This window comes from Colletotrichum paranaense, assembly GCF_030867605.1.
Source record: "Colletotrichum paranaense strain IMI 384185 chromosome Unknown Scaffold_2.1, whole genome shotgun sequence".
Taxonomy (NCBI): domain Eukaryota; kingdom Fungi; phylum Ascomycota; class Sordariomycetes; order Glomerellales; family Glomerellaceae; genus Colletotrichum; species Colletotrichum paranaense.
The window spans coordinates 2,444,915-2,459,720 of record NW_026848960.1 but is presented as its reverse complement, the minus strand read 5'-3'; the positions used below and the strand labels follow the sequence as shown (position 1 = coordinate 2,459,720).

At 53.9% G+C, this 14,806-nt stretch overlaps 6 protein-coding genes across 6 annotated transcripts; 4 read left to right on the top strand and 2 right to left on the bottom strand.

Moving 5' to 3' along the window:
• Positions 1 to 432: 432 nt before the first annotated feature.
• On the top strand, positions 433 to 4,185 carry CPAR01_02728 (DEAD/DEAH box helicase; the record flags this gene model as incomplete). The annotated part of the gene is made up of 3 exons (XM_060487015.1): positions 433 to 975; positions 1,030 to 1,465; positions 1,541 to 4,185. The coding sequence occupies 3 exons, from the start codon at positions 433 to 435 to the stop codon at positions 4,183 to 4,185; spliced, it is 3,624 nt and encodes a 1,207-aa protein (XP_060354343.1).
• Positions 4,186 to 4,568: 383 nt separating this feature from the next.
• On the bottom strand, positions 4,569 to 5,026 carry CPAR01_02727 (uncharacterized protein; the record flags this gene model as incomplete). The annotated part of the gene is made up of 2 exons (XM_060487014.1): positions 4,569 to 4,727; positions 4,808 to 5,026. 2 exons carry the CDS (start codon positions 5,024 to 5,026, stop codon positions 4,569 to 4,571), a joined length of 378 nt encoding a protein of 125 aa, XP_060354342.1.
• Positions 5,027 to 6,377: 1,351 nt separating this feature from the next.
• On the top strand, positions 6,378 to 8,281 carry CPAR01_02726 (phosphoribosylaminoimidazolecarboxamide formyltransferase/IMP cyclohydrolase; the record flags this gene model as incomplete). The annotated part of the gene is made up of 3 exons (XM_060487013.1): positions 6,378 to 6,523; positions 6,592 to 8,074; positions 8,126 to 8,281. 3 exons carry the CDS (start codon positions 6,378 to 6,380, stop codon positions 8,279 to 8,281), a joined length of 1,785 nt encoding a protein of 594 aa, XP_060354341.1.
• An 858-nt stretch (positions 8,282 to 9,139) lies between these two features.
• Positions 9,140 to 9,566, top strand: CPAR01_02725 (uncharacterized protein; the record flags this gene model as incomplete). The annotated part of the gene is made up of 2 exons (XM_060487012.1): positions 9,140 to 9,228; positions 9,356 to 9,566. 2 exons carry the CDS (start codon positions 9,140 to 9,142, stop codon positions 9,564 to 9,566), a joined length of 300 nt encoding a protein of 99 aa, XP_060354340.1.
• A 947-nt stretch (positions 9,567 to 10,513) lies between these two features.
• Positions 10,514 to 12,655, top strand: CPAR01_02724 (zinc-responsiveness transcriptional activator; the record flags this gene model as incomplete). Its single annotated transcript, XM_060487011.1, has 3 exons — positions 10,514 to 12,110; positions 12,165 to 12,311; positions 12,363 to 12,655. 3 exons carry the CDS (start codon positions 10,514 to 10,516, stop codon positions 12,653 to 12,655), a joined length of 2,037 nt encoding a protein of 678 aa, XP_060354339.1.
• Positions 12,656 to 12,809: 154 nt separating this feature from the next.
• On the bottom strand, positions 12,810 to 13,025 carry CPAR01_02723 (uncharacterized protein; the record flags this gene model as incomplete). Its single annotated transcript, XM_060487010.1, has 1 exon — positions 12,810 to 13,025. The coding sequence occupies one exon, from the start codon at positions 13,023 to 13,025 to the stop codon at positions 12,810 to 12,812; it is 216 nt and encodes a 71-aa protein (XP_060354338.1).
• Positions 13,026 to 14,806: the final 1,781 nt, after the last annotated feature.

Here is a 14,806-nt window from a genome sequence, read left to right as displayed (position 1 = left end):
CAAATTCGTCGAGTCCCCTATTGTAAATTTTAAATGACTGAACCGGCATAGGTATTGAACATTGTGAGTCGAGAACTCTTTCACTAACCATCGCCAAAAGAGTTTTAAGTGAGAATGAGGTGCCTTCCCTCTGCAACCAGCCACACCTGCGATGTGGCTGGGGAATGGTCCGTGCATTGTCGCGGATAAAGCTCGGTGGAGTTGGCCTCGTTTCCTGGCGCATCAACTTTAATCTGATAATCGTCACGTCGCAACTTTTCCGCCCCTCATGCCAGATCCGTCATTCGCTTGCCAACAGACCTAGTACATTGGAAGAGCGGCCCCGTACAGCGGTACTTGCCCATCAGGTTCCGAACTCTCAGAATAAACAGTGGCAAAGAAACAAATACACGAGTGAAGACCCTGTCGAAAAAGTAGCTCGAGACCTACAACATGGCTCGGACCAGGGACTCGCGCTCACCATCGCCTGCAGGAAGCCAATACGCGAGACGCCGCAAAGACGATGACAGGAGGGACCGCCGTGATGATGGAGGCAGAGACTACCGTCGTCGCTCGCGGTCCAGGAGCCCTGGCGATGTGAGAAGACACCGCAGAGAACGAGAATGGGACGACTCTGACAGGTACCAACAGCGACGATACCGAGATCGCGAGCGCGATCGCGACTCTCACCGCCGGAGAGATCGCTCCATAGACCGACGAGACGACGATTTGTATCGCGGAGGCCGACGAGACAACGACCGCCACAGAGACAATCGGAGGAGGTCTCGCGATCGATTCGCCGACAGAGACCGATCTCTCGACAGACGGCGGCATCGTGATAGCGACAGGGACCATCGTCCAAGGCGAGACGACTCCAGGGATCGAGCTCGCGCGAGGCGAGAGGGAACTGCTGACTCCCGTCCGCGTAGCAAGCGCGATGATAGCCGCCCACGCGGCGCAGCGCCTCAAGAGAAAACCAGTACCCCTGGTAATGAGGTGAGACCGATCACCATGCCCTTTCCATCATGGATCGCTAACTCAATATCACAGGCTGCTAAGCCCAAGCCCGCCCCAGCCCAGACTGAAGCTGACAAAAAGGCCGAACGACTCGCCAGGCTCGAGGCCTGGAAGAAGAGCAGAGAGAACAAGGCCAATAAAGAGAATGAGGTTAATCCAAGTCAGACTAGGAATCTCCTCGCGGAGATGGACAAAAAGTCCGTGGCGTCCCCGGCTCCCGCTTCGCCATCTGTCGCCTCGCCTGCTGTCGCATCTCCCGTAGTCGCGTCCCCGGCGGCATCCCCAGCGCCAACGCTCAATACTTCTGGAAACGCATCACCAGCTGTGCCTTTCGCGGGCAAGTTTGACCCCAAGGCCATTGCGAAGAAATCGGCAGCGTCTCACAAGAACACCGGCACGAATAGTGTGCTGGGGGCGCTGGAAGGCCGGCCCGAGAAGTCCACGGCACCTGTTGCACCAATCACGAAGGGTAAGCTACCATCCCCTTCCTATGCGGATGCGCATTGGGCAGTCATGAGAGGGTCACATACTAACAGCATAATAGCCTCAGCACTTCCCGCCAACCGAAACCTGAGCGCTTTTGGTTTCAGCAAAGCGACTGCCGACAGTGAGAAGCTCGCAAACAAGCGCAAGCTCGATCTCGATGAGGAGGAAGGGACGAAGAGGAAACTCACAAAGCTACCCGCACTTCCCCTCGAGGCTGATGACACCCCCTACGCTGATCAAGATGAAGACGATGAGTCGGACGGTGGCAACTTTGCCGAAACGGAAGAAGAAGCTGCTGCAATTGCCCGTGCTGCGCACGAACGACGCGAGAGAGAGCTGCAGGAGGCGCAAGAAGAGTCCAAGCAAGATGTCGACATGCAAGATGTTGCGCCAACGCAAACTGCTGAGCCAGTTGAAGAGCCTGCAGTCGCCGACAAGATGGAGGTCGTGGAAGCCGAAGAGGACGATGTTGATCCGTTGGACGCTTTCATGGCCGATCTGTCGGATACAAAAGCCGCGCCGGGTCCCAAGGCAAGTACATCCACGAAGAAGGTCCAGGAGCCTGAGGCGTACTTCAGTGACGATGAATACGCTTTCAAAGCAGACGATGGCCCCAACGCCAATGCAGCTCTCGCCATGGCTGCGAAACGCAAGAAGAAAGATATTCCCACGGTGGACTACAGCAAGATAGACTTACTACCTATTCGTAAGGATTTCTGGGTCGAACCAGCGGAGCTTGCCGCTCTCAGCGAAGAAGAGGTCACCGAACTGCGCGCGGAGCTTGACGGCATCAAAGTCTCGGGCAAAAACGTCCCTAAGCCGGTACAGAAGTGGGCCCAGTGCGGTCTCAATGAGCGGACATTGGACGTCATCGCCGGCCTTGGCTACGAAAAGCCGACGCCGATTCAGATGCAATCTCTGCCCATTCTCATGTCGGGGCGTGATGTTGTCGCCGTTGCCAGGACTGGATCAGGTAAAACAATGGCCTTCCTCCTCCCTATGTTCCGTCACATTATGGATCAGCCGCCCATCAGGGACACCGACGGTCCCATTGGTCTCATTATGACACCGACTCGCGAGCTGGCAGTCCAGATTCATCGCGATTGTAAACCCTTTCTGAAGGCAATGGGTTTGCGGGCTGTCTGTGCCTATGGTGGAGCTCCCATTAGAGATCAAATCGCCGAGCTCAAGCGCGGTGCCGAAATCGTCGTGTGCACTCCCGGCCGCATGATTGACCTGTTGGCTGCCAACCAGGGCCGTGTTACGAATGTGCGTCGCGTCACATACGCTGTCCTCGACGAGGCTGATCGCATGTTCGACATGGGTTTCGAGCCACAAGTCATGAAAATCTTCGCCAATATTCGCCCTGACCGGCAAACCATCATGTTCTCCGCAACCATGCCTCGCAGCATTGATTCCTTGGCCAAGAAGGTACTCAAGTCTCCAGTTGAGATTACCGTAGGAGGCCGCAGTATCGTGCCCGCAAACATTACGCAGATTGTTGAGGTTATTCCCGAGACTGAAAAGTTCTACCATCTACTAGGCCTGCTTGGTGAGCTTTACGAAAAGGATGAGGACGCCCGTACTCTAATCTTCGTCGAACGTCAGGAGAAGGCCGACGACCTTCTTAAGGAACTCATGACCAAGGGATACCCCTGCATGTCGATCCACGGCGGTAAAGACCAGGTCGATCGTGATTCTACAATTTCCGATTTCAAGAACGGTATCGTGCCAATCCTGGTCGCAACGTCCGTTGCAGCTCGAGGTCTGGACGTCAAGCAGCTCAAGTTGGTTGTGAACTATGACCCACCCTCTCACCACGAGGACATGGTGCACAGATCCGGACGAACGGGAAGAGCAGGTAACACTGGAACCGCAGTGACTTACATTTCTGAAGACCAGGAGAATTGCGCCCCTGGCATCGCAAAGGCTCTGGAGCAAAGCGGTGTTCCTGTCCCTAAGCGCCTGGAAGAGATGCGTAAAGCATGGATAGAAAAGGTCAAGGCAGGCAAAGCCAAGGATAACTCTGGCTTTGGTGGAAAGGGTCTGGACAGACTCGATGCCGAGCGTGAAGCTGCTCGTCTTCGTGAGCGCAAGACTCACAAGGCCGAGGGCGAAGAAGATGACGTGAAGGAGGAGAAGGCTGAGGACAAGGGCAAGTCTGCTGTCATCGACATTCAGTCCAAGGTATCAGCCGTTGTGTCCCGTGCCGCCAACAAGCCTGAAGAGGCCAAGGGCAAGGATACACCGGCTGCCGGCGGCGCCGGAGGCAAGCCGGGACAGCCTCTCGACATGGTCAGCGCAGCCATTAGGAACATCAACGAGCGACTCGGCAAGGCCGGGCAGCTTCGGTCAGGACAGCCCATCGACAACAAGGGCCCCGACGCCGGTGCGTACCACGCCACCCTCGAGATCAACGACTTCCCGCAGAAGGCCAGATGGGCGGTCACAAACAGAACGAACGTGGCCAAGATTTTGGAGGCAACTGGTGTGTCGATCACGACAAAGGGAACCTTCTATCCTGCTGGCAAGGAAGTCCCGGCCGGAGCGGACCCGAAGCTGTACATTCTCGTTGAGGGTGACACGGAGGTTGTGGTTGGCGCTGCTATGACCGAGCTTACCCGACTTCTCAGTGAGGGAACTGTTGCGGCGGCTACGGCCGACAGCCGTGCTCCCGCTTCTGGACGTTATAATGTCGTGTAAATTGCCCGGGTTCTTGTAGTATATCAGATAATGCCATGGTAGCAATAGGGCAGGGGCGCAGAGGAGTCAATGATAACGCTGGTGCTGATGTTCGTTCTTGATGTGCACTTGATTTTTTTAGGATAATAATTAGAGCAGTCGCCGCGGAGATCAATAGCACCAGAGTGAAGCGCAGTTTGAGAAAGCGAAATGAAGAAATGTAGTAACTAATGACTTAGATCACCCTAGACGCCAGCAATGTATGAACTCCAAACCAAGCTTCAATACCAAAACGAAGAGGTATTGTCAACGAACATTGTCCACCCAAATCCATTATCTAATTCATCAAGAAAAGTCGCTAACCCCGCTTCTCTCTATTTCCCCCTTTACTACGTATCTTGGCTTTAATTGTACGTCCTAGCCTCCGCAGCGGCATCGGCATCACGTTGTCTCAGCTGCTGGGTGCTCGCGTCCTTGAGCAAATCGCTCTGAGTCTGCTTCTTCTGGGCGTTCAGTTGCGAGGAGAGCTTCCCGGTGGACTTATTTGCGGCTTTTGCTCGGGCCTGTTGAGGGGCGTAGGTGTTAGTAGGTTTATTCGCGCAGTATTGTGAGAAGAGGGAGGGAGAGGGCAGGTGAATCTCACCTCGGCTGCCTCCGCGGCTTTGCGCCGCGCTTCTGCGGCATCGGCAGACAATTGTTGTCCCGATGCGCCGCCACCGCTACCACCGCCCAGTGTCCGTGGCGGACCGCCGACTCTCGCAGGAATCGGCGCGGTCTTGGGCTGGGGCGGGGGAGCGGTGCCAAGCGGGCGACCCGGGGAGTCGAAGTTGTCCCCCTTCTCCTTGCCGCAGACAGAGCCCATTACGGTTTCTGTAGGAGAGTTCGGATAGTTTGCGATTGCGATATGGTATCTAGGGTTATAGGATCGCTGAGGTGGTGGTGCGCGCGCGCGGAGTGGCGAGGTCGTTTCGGCGCGAGTCGTTCGGGGGAGAACGGGGTGAGGTCGGGGAACGGAGGTGTTCGGGGCCGGATGTACGCAAGGTGTTCGAGCAGGGTCCCGGGAAGGTGCGGTTCGGAGGTGATGCGGTCAGTTTTTGTCGCAATGCGCTTCTACGCTCGGGTAGGTGTTTTGGAAATCCGTAGCTACGATAGATGGCTTTGCGGGTTGCGAAGCTATTTTGAAGTAAAAAGGTCACGAGGAAGGAAGTAAGGCAGTGTCAAAAGTAGGCTGTTGGTTTTTAGCCGGAGAATCAGCGTGGCCGCGTCAGGTAACCTCGTCTATCAATATGAGGCCAAGACCGCCCAGGTTTGCGACGGGACGTTCACTGGTTCACAACGGCCTCCCGCCCATTCCATTGCCCTGCCACAGTGCTCTGTGCCACCCGGTATGAGGGGCACGCTAGCGGTGTTGGGGTTAAGGCGCATCAGCAGTCATGGACCCCTGCCGGGGTCCAGTGCACCACAGTGACAGTCATTCAGGTCGTACACTGCCTACCTTCCCTCCCTTGCCGTTGTGCTCATTTTGAGACTACGGCGGGGGCGGGGCTCATTGGCTCAAAAGAGAGGCGGATGCTCCAAAAAAATTGACGGGCCAATGGCCGAAACTCCAATTCTTTTTTTTCCCACAAGGTTTGATGAGCTTGAATCAGTAGGTGGGGGATGAGCAACATACAATGAAACAGTTTGCTTCTCCTCCATCATAATATTTCTTCACCTGTGACCTGAGGAAGGGAAGATGGGTGAGTGCTTGGTAGAAAACAATGATACGATATCTGAGCGAGTGAAAGTCCTGGGCCATCCAATGTCCCACTCGAGCCGCTAGGTGGTTGGAGTTGAGGTCATTGCTGCCGTCGCATAACGTAGCGTTTCCCCTTCCTTTTCGTGCCTCCAGCGGATGCGATGCCGATGCTACGTGGGGCAGAACTACCTAGAGAATACTTTGCCTGCCGCCCTACGCGTATGAGATCACGCCGTACCCATCACGTAGCCAACAAGAAAAAGTTTCGTAGCTTCCTGCCCCTCCCCCTCCTTGATCGGAAGCCGATTTTGCGCAACCTCTCCTCCTACCCACAGGCATCATCGCGCAAGGCAAATTTTTGTTTCCCTTGATCCATCCTGCTTCCTCCCTCTTCTCTTCCTCTTCTTGCTCTATACTCTAAACAACAATTCTTCCTTCCCCAAGAACTTGTCGTTGCGAGAGCACCTAAGCAAAGATGTCGGGTCAGAAGATTGCCATCGTTTCCGTCTACGATAAGACTGGTCTGCTGGACCTGGCCAAGGGCCTGAACCAGCAGAATGTCCGCATTCTCGCCTCCGGCGGTACGGCCAAGATGATCCGGGAGTCTGGCTTCCCCGTTGAGTAAGTTGCAAGTCCTTGCCGAAACTTTCACGCGTGCAACCCGAAGCTCATGGGCTTTTTTCTGATAGGGACGTCTCTGCCATTACCAAGGCCCCCGAGATGTTGGCTGGCCGTGTCAAGACTCTGCACCCCGCCGTCCACGCCGGAATACTCGCAAGAAACCTCGAGTCCGACGAGAAGGACTTGGCCGACCAGAACATCAACAAGGTCGACTATGTCATTTGCAACCTGTACCCCTTCAAGGATACTGTTGCCAAGGTCAATGTCACTGTCCCCGAGGCTGTCGAGGAGATCGATATTGGTGGCGTCACTCTTATCAGAGCTGCCGCCAAGAACCACAGCCGTGTTACCATTCTCAGTGACCCCAACGACTACGCCGAGTTCCTCAAGGAGCTCCAGGCTGGCGAGATCACCGAGGCAAGCCGTAACCGCTACGCTCTCAAGGCCTTCGAGCACACTGCCGACTACGATGCTGCCATTTCCGACTTCTTCCGCAAGCAATACGCCGCCGATGGCAAGCAGTTCTCCGCTTTGAGATACGGCGCCAACCCCCACCAGAAGCCTGCTGCTGCCTTCGTCAGTGGTGGAGAGCTCCCCTATAAGGTTCTCGGGGGCTCGCCCGGCTACATCAACCTTCTTGACGCCCTCAACAGCTGGCCCCTCGTCAAGGAGCTTAAGCAGGCTCTGGGTAAGCCCGCCGCTGCCAGCTTCAAGCACGTCTCCCCTGCCGGTGCTGCCATTGGCACTCCCCTTACCGACGACGAGAAGAAGGTTTACTTCGTCAACGATATTGAGGGCATCGACTCCTCCCCTCTTGCCCAGGCCTACGCCCGTGCTCGCGGTGCCGACCGCATGAGCAGCTTCGGTGACGTGATTGCCTTGAGTGACATTGTCGATCTCCCCACTGCCAGCATCATCTCCAAGGAGGTTTCTGACGGTGTCATTGCCCCTGGCTTCGAGGATGCTGCCCTTGCGCTCCTGAAGAAGAAGAAGGGCGGCAAGTACCTCGTCCTCCAGATCGACCCCGACTACGTCCCTGCCAAGACCGAGACCCGGACCGTCTACGGAGTCACTTTGCAGCAGGGCCGCAACGATATCGAGATTGCGCCCAAGTCGTTCAACAGAATCATCACTCCCAAGGAGTCTGGGCCCCTCTCCGAGTCCGCCCTCCGAGATTTGACCGTCGCCACCATTGCCCTGAAGTACACTCAGAGTAACTCTGTCTGCTACGCCTACAACGGACAGGTCATTGGTCTTGGCGCTGGTCAGCAGTCCAGAATCCACTGCACGCGCCTCGCTGGCGACAAGGCAGACAACTGGTGGCTTCGTTTCCACCCCCGTGTTCTAGGCATCAAGTGGAAGAAGGGCACCAAGCGTCCCGACAAGAGCAACGCCATCGATCTGTTGGTCAGCGGCGAGCTCCCCAAGTCCGGTGCGGAGCGCGAGATGTTCGAGGCTGTCTTCGAGGAGGTTCCGCCCGCATTTACTGATGCGGAGAGAGAAGAGTGGCTTGGCAAGCTGACCAATGTCGCTGTGTCAAGTGATGCTTTCGTGAGTAAAGTTCGTGCCTGCTTCGAGTGAAAACCTTCTGACAAGAAACAGTTCCCCTTCGTCGACAACGTCTTCCGCGCATCTCGATCCGGAGTCAAGTACATTGCAGCTCCCGGAGGCAGCCAGAACGATGGCGCTGTCTTCGAGACTGCGGAGAAGCTTGGCATTACGTTTGTTGAGCAGAATGTCCGCCTCTTCCATCATTAAGCGTCTGTTATTTATACCAAATCGGTGTTGCGGGATTCAACTTGGGCATGAGAAGGGACGGATTTTGGTCCTGAAAGGGGGAATAAAAGTTACAAATGATGATGATAGCTGGCAACCCAACAGCCTTCGCAACTAGATGCGAGCAGCATGCGAGCGGCACGTTAGGCGGCATGTCGGCTGGCCATGTGAGGTGGCAGATACCATTTGCTAAGCACAGACTACAAAAAACGTTGGGCCGCTTTTGTCAGATGACTGTGATATTCAACATATATCCGGAGTACAATGGGATGGACTTTGAAGGAGTTTAGTTTAGCGGAGCCTGAAATCGGTGGCTGCATGGAAACAAAAGCCATTATGAGACGAGAAATTTGTGTTCACGTGCTATGCAGAACCTGCGGCATCGGGCGTATGATTTAGAGTTTTCCTCTTTGACTACGAAGCAGATGATATCTACTTTCAGATGCGTGAACTGCCGATCTCGCAATAGCTCCCGACGCGGGATCTAAAGCAAGCTCGTCGACGCAAACATGGTATGGCAATCAATGGCAAGGCGACTCTAGACGGAAGTCTATTCGCAAGGTAATACGAAGATGTGCATACGAAGACATGCAGCTCTATAATGGCGTTCCCCTCACGTGTGGCTGACATCTACCGCTCCTAAAGGCTGGCTACCATACCCGGACGCCACTTGGGGCATTTCGAGAAGTCAATTTTGGTGTTGAGGCGGCATCGTGGAGATTTTCTGAAGTGAAAACATGCAATGGCGTCGTCCTCGGAACTTTATTGCGCGTCATTGTTCCGTGTGTCTGACAACCCAGTGGCTTGCCATTGTTCTAGAGTCGGATGAACTATTGACGGATGTTGCCTTGTCTCTTGCTTACCCGTCAGTTGGTCTGCTGCCTCTTGAACGCCCCCCTCGCGGTTGATAGAGGACGATCCCTAGCGCACTGACCATCAGCGTCACCTACTGTGTACCTTAGGTATTACTGCGTATTATTCTCAGAGATATTGTCTTCCAGTGCAAATAAACAGGCACGCACGCAATCTGATATTGAACACTGCTTACATACGCAGACCCTGGCAAGACAGTTCGAACCAATGGGGAGCTGCTCATGTGCTGAGAAAGGGCACATGGTGGGGCAGGTACCAACCACGGGCCAGTGATTACAGAAACCCCCCCGGTGGCACCCACACCCCTGTGGTCAGCCTCTCAGAGCCAAGTGACGAAGTCTCTTTGGAGTCGGGCCCGCCAGTTCTCTCGAGAGACACATGGGCGAGGGCATGAGGACCGGAGAAAGGGCCTCATCTCGGCGGCCCTCTCGTTTTTCCTACGGCTTTAAGGTTTTGGGGCTTCTTCTCCAGTCGACCTTGACGAGTATAATAAGGCAGCGGCAGTCGGCACCTTGGGGCGGTTGGAAGTGAGGAACAGACACGGCAAAGACTCATTCTCAAGAGACTGAGTGAATTTTGCAGTGCAATATCGCGAACAAGAAAAAAAGGGAAGAAAAAGCCCGGCGCAACAACCATCGCTCCTCAATTATACCGACAGGTACGTCCTATTAAATCATGAAGCGCATATTTGGCAAGGTGATTGACAGCAATGACAGGGGTTCTGGTGTTACGCTGGCAGGTTAGCCCCTCCGTCACCAGCCAGAGAGACCGCATTTTCGCGCCAGAGGCCATCAAGGTTCTCACGCCGCACCGCACCTGCTCATCGCGCGCCTGCAACACCGCCTTCCCACAACGTGGGTAGGAACTTCCTACCGTTGCGGGTTGCCCTTGGTCCCTGGGAGTCCTGAGAAGAGGAACCAGTGGTGCCCAGTCCAATCCAATTCTTCAATTCTCGACTTCTTGCCCCTCAAGCCTTGTCAACGGTTTGACTCGCCTGGTCACGCCTCGCCTCGCCTCGCTTCGTACCAACCTTGAAGCTTTCATCCCACTTTCATAATACACTTCTACCCAAGTCTTGGTTCTGTTTCGTCAGGGCATTCATTACTGGACCTTCCTCCACAACGTTATTTCGTTACTACTACATCTACCCTCCCCGACGCTGACACCTGGAGGAATTCTCCGTCCCCAGGGTCTCAGTTTTGCGGCTCTTTTCTTCCCACCTTCTCCAAGAACCCCCCGACCTCCAGTGGCCCAAGCTGCCGGTCGATCGACAGTCTCCGTGGAACTTCTCCCGAGCCGCATGGAAGATTCAGAGATCCTTAACATCGTCATATCAGAGTTATGGACGGCCAGCACGACGGCTTACCGTCCTTCGGTGGCCACGGCTCCGGCTTCTTTCTCGACCCGTTGGACGTGGAACATCTTAACGACCATTTCACCGGTGGCGTCACTTTGCCAGTATCGCACGATGAGTCCTGTATGGATTTGAACTTCGACCATATTGCCTGCAGAGGCCCGGATAGCAACAACCAACACCACCCTGTACCCAACCACAACCACCCTCTCACCCTGAATACCATGCCGATGCATGCCCGAAGACACCACAGCCTATCCACGATGCCTACACTACCCAACTACTTCGATCCCAGAGGCCAAATGCCCTTGGGCTTCGGCTCGAATGCCATCATGTCACCAACGGGGGCCATAGGCTTTGGCGTCTCGACCCCCAACTCGAGCCCTCAGCTCGAGGATGATAGTACCTCCGCGGCTTGCAGCAGCTTGGACTGCAATCGATGTGTTAGCGAGTGTGGCGCTAGTGAAGCTGGCGATGTTTGCACCGATGCAGAGTGCGCTCAAGCTTGCGACGATGACGACTGCGACGAAGCTGCTGCGCTTTGTACAGACGCCGAGTGTCCAGCCAACGACATCATCTCTGATAAGGACAAAGCTGCTGCCGATGTGCTGGCGTCTATTGGGGACGCTTTCAGCCAGGATGGCATGCTACCTCCGTCGATGTCTTCGATGCCGTCGATGTCTTCTCAATATTACGCAACCCAAAGCTCCTATCAAAATGGAGGAATCCAAGCAGCAACTCCAAGTCATTTCCACGCCGGCGGGATGACCATGTCGATGGCTCATTCAATGAATATGGGCAACTCTTTTCAGAGTAATCCCGACCTATTTCACACTGCCCTCGAGTCTGTAATCGACTTTCAGGATCCTAGCATGCCTGAGCCCATAGGATGGATGGCACTTGGCTTGCACCTTAACGATCATGCACACGCTCAGACAACCTGTATACGGCCTTGTATGACAGAGAACCGGAATTTGCCGACCAGGTGCCCGCTTCCTCACCAAGCGCATGCTCATCAAGGTGAACTTGATTTCTCCTTTTGCATTCCCGACCCAAGCTCAGGGTTTGTACCTTGCGGCGCTGAGCTCAACGGCGTCGAGGATTGGGCTAGCCATTTCCAAGAACAACATGTTATTGCGCCAGAAGGAGAGCATACCAACTATTCCCATGCATCGCAACACTCTTACCCAAACCTGATGGCGCCGAATCGTCAGTCTGATTACCTTCCAGGAGGTCTTCCTGACCCGGCCCATGCTGCCCAAGGTAAGGAGCCCAGCACATCTCCTCTATCAGGGCTCCAGGCGTCTTCGTCCCCACGACCGTCTCCGGCCACTGCACAAACCCAGCCCAGCCCTGATATGCCCGGGGCTGAAGTGTTCATTTGCCAATGGACAATCGCCGGTCAGATTTGCGGTATGAGCTACTCGAACGATGACGCTCTGCAGATGCATTGCAAGGAGAGACACATCGTCAACCTTGGAAAGACAGATGCAGGATACAAATGCTGCTGGGAGGGATGTGCGCGTGAAGGGCATTTCACGCAAAAGAGCAAGCTTGAACGTCACCTGCAGACACACACCGGCTGTAAGTCACGACCTCATCATCTTCAATAACCAAATATGCTGATAATGCGTCTAGTCAAACCGGTCAGGTGCACTATATGCGATACCCCGTTGTCTGCCAAGCAGTCTCTTGCGCAGCACATGAGGATTCATACTGGAGAAAAGCCCTGGACCTGCAAGTTTCCCGATTGCAAAGCATCGTTCAAGCAGCAGAGTGCATTGAGTAAGTGAAATCAATATCCTTGGGTCCAAATAATTTCTAACTATGTTCTAGCAATGCACCAGCGAACCCACACAGGCGAAAAGCCACTCAAGTGCGAGGTTTGCGGCAAGGCGTTTGGCGAATCGTCCAATTTGTCGAAACACAGAAAGACGCATAACGTGAAGGGTGCTTTCAAATGTGATTTCTGTGACAAGGACTTTCATAGACTGGACCAGAAACGCAGACATGAGAAGATTCACCGTAAGGTCGCGGATGCGCTTAAGGCTGATAATTCTACTCCGTCTATCAAGAAGACACAGGGCGGTCGAGTTACAAAGGCAGCAGATCGAAGAAACAGTAAGTGATCAACGTGGACAAGGTTGATCGCTTCTCTGGTGGTTTTTGTGGTTCAAGGGGGGGCATTTTCACACTACGGATGGCTTTTTTCTTTGTCGACGTCTCATGAAATACCCTTATAGGCTCCAGGATACCGGACTGGCGTTTACATGGAGAAATGGATCAGGTCAGGACGGCATAACAGACTTCGGTGTTCAAGGCGGCGGCGAAAAGTTCAAGGGACTTGGACTTACTCTGACTTTGGTGGGCTTGGGAAAACATTCTGTTTTTCATGACGAATTCACGGTAGGTACGGTCAGCAATGAGGATAGAATTAGTATTGTAGCAATACAGTACTAGCAGTAATACCGTATGAATGACGCTTAATTGACGAAACATGTTGAGGGTGTTCTCCATGGCTTTCGAGTTGTATCTTTCTGTTTCCAAATTAGTGGACTTGGTTATGCCCGCACTCGGCCCAGAGGCCAATATTATCATTGAACGACAGATCTGTATCAATCCGTAGATGATTCTTTCGGGAGCACATATTCCACAGGTAAAATGGTTTTCCGGTCCTGCCATGGAAATCAGGGAAGGACGGGTCATTGAGATTCCGGTGATGGCTATCTATGTTCTGTCTCAGTAGGACTTACGCACCCTGTGGGCCATCACAGGCCATCACAACCCCAGGAACCGGGTTTGCGATCAGAGCAGGTGAGTGGGCAGCGACCCGGTCATGTTGTCAACCTTCTGCTCGGGGGCACGTATGAGCTAGGGAGGGGGAGAAGGCTTGTGCAGCGTTACTAACATATGAATGACATGACCACGATTGCCGCGCAAGGCAACAGAGCAGTGTTCTTGCCTTTTCTTTCGTAGGTTTTCATCCTGGTTCCGTGCTCCTGAGGCGTTGATGAATACGAGCTGGAGATGGTGAGAGTCTTTCTATGTGGTGTCTATAGTTTGCCAGTCTCGTCATCGCTTCAGCTTGTGACCAAGTATTACACGGCACTAGATATGACAGTGAATGTGATAGGATTGTCATGTGGCATGGTGGTGATCAGATTACAAACGAAGTCTTCACTCATCGGTACAGAAGGTGACTATGTGCGAGCTTATGTCCCACTTTTCGCCTTTATTCGCCATCCTGGCGAGGCAGCCAAGGAGTAGGAGACTTTGACGACAAAATTCATATCTGGCGAACCACGAATAAAACGTTCTGCGGCCTTCCTCACGAGTCAGGGCGAACAAGGTTTTCTCTCGTGAACGGTATCTTCCGAGAGAGAGGTAGTACGGTGAATGTAAGTTTGGAGGCGTTCTGTCAGGTGGAGAGGGGAATCGCTTTGGTCGTAGAGGGACATACCCGACGCGATGAACTCTCGGATGAGGGACATGGTGTACCTTGGGGGGGGGGGGGGCGTGAAGTTGGTAGATTTACCCTTCTGAACCCTACCCCTCGTGCCCCTTTCCCCCTTTTTCTCCCCTCCTGCCTCCTGGCGATGCTTCGGCGAGATTCTGTATTGTGGCTTCACGAAAGGGGAGGCATCACATGATGATGAAATTTGCCGCGTTGAGGAGAAAGTCTTGCGTTGGTTTGGGGAGGATCTTGTTCTTGGAAATGATGCCCTGAACTTGGCTGCGGGCGTTGTTCGTGATGCTCGACAAGTTTGGTGGCGGTTCAGCGGGTCTCAAGTGAGGTGGATGCTGATGTTAACCAAAAACCGCCATGGAATGGCAAGGCAGGCCTATTCTGTCTGTCTGTCGTGTTCGTGCCGATCGTGAAGAATCCTTTCAGCTCAGGCTGTCTTTGGACTTGATGTGCCTTGCCGACGAGAGTTGTTATCCATGGGTGGAGAGACTCGTAACAGAACGTGAAGTTGAAGCCTGTTCCTTACTAGGCTGAAATGGATGAGATAGCAATGAAAGTATTCCATGGGCTGACCTCGCTTCACTGACAATATTGTGAACTTCGCTTTTTCCATGACCGAGTGCTGTGTCCTGGTGTCCAGACCCGTTCCACCCATAGGAAGGCACCGAGGGTAGAGCGTTGGATGAAGCCTCAATGAGATCGCCAGAAGACGGCGTCCAATACCCGTAAACCAATCGTTGTGAGCGATTCCACTTCAGTATCCTTGTCGTCTTAATTCAACGTTAAGACAAGTAAAGACTTTGTAGAGTCTATA